Source organism: Lates calcarifer, linkage group LG9 (genome assembly GCF_001640805.2).
Source record: "Lates calcarifer isolate ASB-BC8 linkage group LG9, TLL_Latcal_v3, whole genome shotgun sequence".
Classification (NCBI taxonomy): Eukaryota; Metazoa; Chordata; class Actinopteri; family Centropomidae; genus Lates; species Lates calcarifer.
Genome location: NC_066841.1, coordinates 17,078,332 through 17,085,837, shown reverse-complemented (window position 1 = coordinate 17,085,837; position 7,506 = coordinate 17,078,332). Strand labels below are relative to the sequence as shown.

Sequence of the window (7,506 nt, the reverse complement as noted above, 5' to 3'; positions counted from 1 at the left end):
TAAAAAATCAATAATTCATTAATAAATTCATAGAATTGATTTAAAACTCCATCTTATTTATTTTTACATTCTTCTTGAGTGCGGATCAAACATGAAAGGAGAAAATACATTCTTGTCATTGTTTAATTTTAAAAGTAATAAATAACTTCAGAATATATTTGAAACGTGCAGATTCACATAAACATACCACTTCTAATTTGATTTTACCGTATTTTTGAGACATCTTTCCTTACCTATTTATTGCTTGTTATTTATGTTGAATTTTAAAAGTTTTCAAATTTAAGACACTGTAAATATTGACTTCTCATCTAGTATGCTGTAAAAACATTGCACCAAATGACTTTGTATGATTTTTGCTATAAATAATAATTACTATGATGATGTTGGTAATCGTTGTTAATCTCACTGTTATTCGTTATTATATAGAGCAATAAAAAACACATATAAATAATTTGGATAATCTCACTGTGTACTTCTGGTTACACTGCACCTGGGGTTATAAATAATGAACACTTTATTGAGACGTTATTAGGCCTGAAATTTTACATTTTTACTCTTACAGTGTTTTTAGTGAGAAAATAAAAGCTCACAGGTCAACCTACAGTCATTGATTATCAGTAAAAGGCTAAAAGTGCAGCTGTTGATGTTTTTATCATAGTGTTTGTAATTTTATTTCCCATCAAGTATTTCTTATTGGAGGAAAAACAAATCTTATTACAAAATCCTGTTTTACAGCCTGAGGTCATAAATAATATGAATAGCTCAAACTGTGTTGATGCTAGTTATTCAAAAAAAAAAAAAAAAAAAAAAAAAAAACTCATCAAATTAAAAGCCTGAAAAAATGAGCATAACACTAACAACACTATTTATGGTAGGTCATAAACTAAGTATATAGTTCTTTCAAATTTTTGTGTATATTTTTCAGTTTTCTTTTGTAGCTGAACATATTCTAAACCACACACAAATCCCATTTTTCATAGACGTGTCTTACTTTTCAAAACACTGGTATGACCATCACATTTATTGGCCTTAAAACACAATTCTCCTGTTAGGTCAACTGATGACTAAAGGTGAGGCCATGTTGAGACGTCTTGTTCAGTAAAGATAAAAATAACCTGTTTACTGTCATGCTGCTTAAATCAAAGTTGCTAAGTCTTTATGACTTTCTTTAAATGCCTTAACACATTTACCCAAAGGCCAGTGTCTTTTATGGGCTGAGTGTTGTGCTTTATCCCCTCTCCTCATGACCTGTGACCCAGCAGGATAAACTGCTAACTGAGCTTCAGTCATGCTCAAGGAGGCTGATGTCCACATGATCCGTGACATTTCATGAAAAGCCCCCTTTTTAACTGCAGGACTAACTTCACATTTATTCTGCTGTTTTTGCTGAGGCTCATGACAAAGCACTACATCAACCAAACTCAGAGTTAGCTGAGGTTCAGAAACTGCACTAGTCTTACTTGGTGAATTCAGCAAAATCAGATCTCTTAAACATCGCCTACTTTCATTAAAAAAACAACCCACTGACTTTTATATTGATCTATTTTATATAAATGTGGAATATTTTTGATATCTATTTCTAGTGCTATGGAAATACTGAAAAATACTGATGGATACGAGATATAATTGTAGTAGTGGTAATAATAATACATGTTCCAGGGAGTTTTTCTCAGAAGAAAAATCTGCGAATTAAATCTGCGGAGCCGTCAGACACTTTCACAAAAAAAGTAAAGATTGATGATGTTTGTTATTCCAGTTATCACAAGGTCAGAGACATTATAACGCTCTGAGATACATTTTTGACGAGCAACCGAGTAGATTTGTTTTTTTTTTTTTTAGATAGATAGATAGATAGATAGATAGATAGATAGATAGATAGATAGATAGATAGATAGATAGATAGATAGATATGATAGATTGATTGATTGATTATCATTATAGGCCGTGAATTGTTTCTTTGCGCACGCATTGCCTGTGTTTATTTTTCCTTGCGTCTTTTGTATTTTACCACGAACTCTCTGGGGGTACATTATCTCTTTTACAAGAGAGACCTGGTAGTTTAAAGTTGTTTACGCTGGGTCACGTGATAATTATTAATAATATTTTTACAGCATTCACGTGCAACGTTTAGCACAGTAACATAGGGCGTGAAAAGCACAGAGGAGAGAGGTTTTTTCATTTACTTATTTATTTTTTACCAGTAAGTGCTTTGAATGTGACATTTGAATGTTTGGTATGAGCCAATGTTTCCAAATGAAGTCTGTGAGTGATTCCAGGCCCAGAGTGTGTGTTCTGGATACATGTGTGCGTATCAGCCTTAACGACCCTCAGCTATCAGCTACTAATATTTATCAAATGGGCTATTACCAGAGCGGTTACACAGAGACAAGAAGTTAAAATAAATAAATAAATAAATAAAAAACCTGACTTTAAACTTAGCATCAAATCCTATAGAATATCACAGGACCAAGGACACACTACACCCCATAAAGGCAGTACTTCATATGTACACACATGAGATTAAAAAACCCTAACGTAGTCTATGAAAGGGTCGTGGTAGTGTTCACTGTCAAATATAACAATATTAGTGCATCAAGCTGCATTAAATACCCAGACACTATTAAAAAAATACTATAATTTACCTTTTTTAAAGTCACTATTAAAAGCAGACACAGTGTAAATCCATATGGGACACTTATTGTGATAGATGGGGGGGAAACCCGCGCGACTCCACAAATAATTACAGTAAGTCTTATTGCATTAATTATTCTCTTCCCTGTTTAGCTTTCTGGTAATTGTACACAAGTCCATACAGTACAACTGACCTCCTTCCCTGCTGCTCTTCATCTCTCCCTCTCTCTTTCCTCAGTGTGTGTGTGTCTGTCTCTCGTTGCGTGTTACATCATCACGCAATAGCTGTCCTCCCGTGGCCTAGTGAACTGGCTCCAAGCGCTGCACCAATTTAGCCATCTACTACACACACACGTTGCTTTGAATCAGGGGAGGGCAGACAACACACGCAGTCGACGGGCGCACACATCCAGTCACGGAAGCAGCGTGGCTATACAGTACATACAGGCAGCATATACACAAGTCATGGAGGATTAAATAGGAAGAGCTCCCTGACACACATCATCGCGCAGCATCACGGTAACACAGGTGCTGCAGCGTTGAGCTTCACCACCTGCTTCACAAAAGATGAGTTTTACAAATCTGCAGGTTTTTCTTTACTCCAGCTTCACATGGCAGCTTATTATCTGCAACTGGCTCTGTGCTCGTGCGTGAAAACAAGCACAGCGGCTGCCTGCACGTTACAAACGACATACTCTCTCAAACAAAGGCCAAAATAAAAGCGGGTAAACACATACACCAAAAAAAAAAAAAAAAAAAAAAAAAAAATGGTGAGTGGATTAAGGTGGTTTTAACCTCCCAAAACATCCCTGGACTCCGTGGACTTCAGGAGCAACATTTCATTTTCTCTGGGGAAAAACTGTGTCAAAATAAGAGCAGATAATGAAATATTGAATGGGGGGTGTTTTCTCAAGAGCTGGCCAGCTGTCGACATCAGCACCGGTATAATCACCGACCTGAAGCAGGCAAAAATACAGCCCGTCTCTCACCCCGCTGACACCTTCCTGTCCGCTCACCGTAATTACGAGGATGAGTGTGAGAGAGGTCAGATGGACACGCAGGCCCGGTGTGCGCATGTTCCAAAGCCTACAGCGCTGGCATCAGAGAGCGTGCAGCATCTGAACTCACTGTACATTTTGTAAACATTATGGGTGCATAAATTAAAAATTGTTTGTGGGCCGTGAGGCGCGCGCACACACGTTTCCTGATATGGAGGCAACACTTTTTTTGTCCCTCACCAATGGCCATACACTTGTTATTAGCTCATTAATACACACAGTCAGAATGTAAAGACCCCATAAAATCATAAACACCTCCAACTTAATGCTTTCTGGCAGCATTATTTGTAGTATATGTAAGTATAAAGCCTGGATTAAGTTAAGTTTAAGATTGTTGGGTTAAGTTAAGTTTAAGATTATTTAATAAACGTATTTCCAAACAAATTACCCTTTTTTGCAAAACGAAATTTATTCTTGTTTAAAACAAACTGTGTAAAAAATATCACACTTCAATTACACAATACTTGCCAAAAAATGTACAATGTTTTTATTACTGAAATAAACACACACTGCATATTATTATAAATGTATGACTTTGCTCTCTGTGTCTTTTAATACAAAGTTCAAATCAAAACTTAAAAATGTTTTGATTTCCCAAACTAATAATAATAAAAATAAAAAATAAAAATAAAAACATGGATGTGTTTGACACAAATACATTATTATCCTATTTTAAACATGTGATCATTCATAACCTGTTCATTAAGTCATTTTTTTAAATCCTGAGACGCCCTAAACAGTGACTGAAACGAATCACTTCGATGGAAAGTACAAGAAAGTTCGTGGTCAAAAAGTCTGATTCACACCGAAAAAAATGAACATAAATATATATATTTTTAAACAGCATGAATATAGGCACAAATAGTGTTTTCATGTCCATCATTCAGCTGCGTGCTATCAAATAAACATACAAAAATAATCCTACCTTCAAAGAGGGGGCGTTTTTTGTTTTTGTTGCTGTGTCTCTTTCTTTCTTTCTTTCTTTTTTTTTTTTTTTTTAAAGTTTCTTGAAAAGTTTAAGACATTTAGCAGCCGCTGGTGCCGCTCACCACTCTGCTCGGAAAGTTTTCAGCCGGGTGTAAAACAGTTCCGGGATGGACGGTCTGCGGCTGGGTGACCGCTGGAGGCCCCAGAGAGGACGGTAAGACCGGGACAAGGACCGGAGAAGTCCTGGAGGGGCTCAGTGACCCCCCTATGATACTCTCTATGGAGAAGGGAGACCGCTGCACCGGAGAGCTGGACTTCTGCGCCGGGGTTGTAGCCTGCACGCTGGCTGAGCTCAGGCTGGAGCTGAGCTGAGGGTAAAACCTACTCCTGGCTAAGTCCGTGGTGGTGGGCATCAAAGACGGTGCAGGGATAATGGTTCCCGTGTGTGAATGTGAATGCCTGGAGTGCTGATGTTGCTGTTGCTGCTGCTGCTGCTGAAAAGCAAAAAGCGCAGAGTGTGTGTGGTAGGACTGGAGCTGGATGCCGTAACCTCCGCAGCCGTACGGTCCGTACCCGTACGCGGCAGCAGCGGCGGCGGGGATAAAACTGTTGTGTTCCCGCAGCAAGTCCTGCGTCTGCTGCCGCTTGAAGCGTTTCCTCCGCCTCAGAAAGCTCCCGTTGTCAAACATATCGGCCGACTCCGGGTCCAAGGTCCAGTAGTTGCCCTTCCCAGGGTTCCCGGGCTCCCTCGGTATCTTGACGAAGCAGTCATTGAGGGATAAGTTGTGTCTGATGGAGTTCTGCCAGGCCGGGAACTTCTCCCTGTAGTACGGGAAGCGGTTGCTGATGAAGTCGCAGATCTCGCTGAGGGTGAGCCTCTTTTTCGGGCTCTGCAGGATGGCCATGGTGATTAAGGCGATGTAGGAGTAAGGGGGCTTCACCAGGGTGTTCTTGCCCGCTGGCTTGTAGGTATCCCTTGTGGTGGTGGAGCTGTCCAGGCACGGAGGAGGAGAGCCGGCCAGGAGGATCCCGTCGTGCATCTGCGCCACCTCGTCCACGTAGGAGCGCGTCTGGTTGTCCCCATCCTCCCCTTCTCCGACCACATCGATGTCGGTCTCTTCCGAAAGGATGGAGGCATCCGACATCTCTGAGCTCAGAGTCATGGCTCCACACACACGGCTGTGCCCTCTCCCGACGCCAGATGAGGAAGACGATGAGATGCACAAGCTGCCCTGCCCTCCCTCTTCAAAAACTCATATGAGGAGGGGGAGAGGAGAGGAGCACGTGTCGCCGCCGCTGAGAGATGTCCCCCCGTCCTCTCGCTATTTCCATATGTTTCCAAGGGGTTTTTTTCTTTTAATTTATCGCCGATCAACGAACGATCCCGTCGATGCCAGGGCAGAGAAATGTTGCCGGGAAACCTGCGAAAGGGCCAAACCTGAATCACAGAGGGGGTGGATCTTCTCTCGGTATTTATACCACCGCCCTGATCACATGGTGAGGAAACGTCACCCAGGCAAAATGAACAGAGAGCGAGAGAGAGAAAAAATTAAATAACAGAAAAGGTCTTTGAAAATTGACTGAGTGTTTTTTTTTTTTTTATTTGAAAAAAAAAAAGTTTGGTGTGGCCTGGGCTACATCCTTTTTAGTGGTCAATCATGGTGGCCTGTAGTCCACATATGACTAATGTGAAGCTTTTATTCCAGCCCAGAGTTTTCCACAAAAATAGATGCAGGAAGATTAAAAAAAAAAAAAAAAGGAAATGTGTAATTACTGGTATGGCCATCGCTAAGATCGAAACGGATATGTTGACAAGTTTTATTTATCTAATTATTTATTTAGGCTTAAGGGCGCACGTGCAAGTTTTGATTTTTAAACAATAGAAAACACTCGGGATAAAAACAAATAAGGTTATGGACAAATATCATTTAATACACGCTGTAAAGGATATCTATGGTATTTAATATGAATGCCCTCTCATAGAGTGCCAGGAGAGTGGTGCACCGTATCCAGGCAGCTCAGTTTGCGTGATCCGGTAGTTATCTAGATTATCCGCGAGCCATTTGTAATGGAAAAGAGTCAGCTGTTAACTCGAATCAGTCACGGGTCACGCAGAGCATGCAAGCCCCAGATATAAGGCCTCTGCCGTGCGTCTGGAGCACGGTGCTGCTGCGAGTGGGTATTTCTATGAATTTTATTTTAGTTGGTTGAAAGGATGGTATTAATATATTGAATAAGTTTCTGTAGAGCAAAAATAAATAAATACATGAATGAATAAAAAATAAAATAAAACAGCAAAAATCCCATTAAAATAAAAAGTGCCAAGTGTTAATTTTCAGTCAGTGTCAAGTGAAAGAGCAATGATTGCACTGCAGTGTGTAATGCTATTAAACACATGATAATATATATCTACTAAGCGACTGCACTGTACATTAAAGTGAACCCTGAATAAAACATGTGAAGTTCATACATTCATGTTTGTTGATTTTACAGTTCTCCATTCTTATCCTGTGTTTTATTCTGAGTTGGCAAAGTATGAATACAAATTATGTTTTATTCTATTTTACCTCAGACCATCATTTTGCTGCCGTTCAGCTTTGCTGTCAAATGTGACTGTTTCTCAGCTGGAAGACTCTTTTCCATTTTTGTCAGAGATAACAGACGTGATCCTAAATTTGGAGCAAAATAATCAAGCACAACACATTCATCTGACTATTGCACTCTGCAGACTTTAATCAGATTAAAGAGAAACAACTTTCCCAAACATTTTTACTTCACCCTCACTGGCAAAAAAAACAGAGCTTATCAGGCAGTTTTCTTAAATGCAGCTGACATAAAAGCGCATTTAGACTTATAATAAAAATCTACAGCGTCTAGCTGTACCTACCAT

At 39.7% G+C, this 7,506-nt stretch overlaps 1 protein-coding gene across 1 annotated transcript; it reads right to left on the bottom strand.

Moving 5' to 3' along the window:
• Positions 1-4,655: 4,655 nt before the first annotated feature.
• On the bottom strand, positions 4,656-6,172 carry foxd1 (forkhead box D1). The gene has a single exon (XM_018674651.2). The coding sequence runs from the start codon at positions 5,777-5,779 to the stop codon at positions 4,715-4,717; it is 1,065 nt and encodes a 354-aa protein (XP_018530167.1). The 5' UTR covers positions 5,780-6,172; the 3' UTR covers positions 4,656-4,714.
• Between the last annotated feature and the right edge of the window lie 1,334 nt (positions 6,173-7,506).

Coding starts and splice junctions, on each gene's coding strand:
- foxd1 (XM_018674651.2), bottom strand. CDS start 5,779: ATGACTCTGAGCTCAGAGATGTCGGATGCCTCCATCCTTTCGGAAGAG.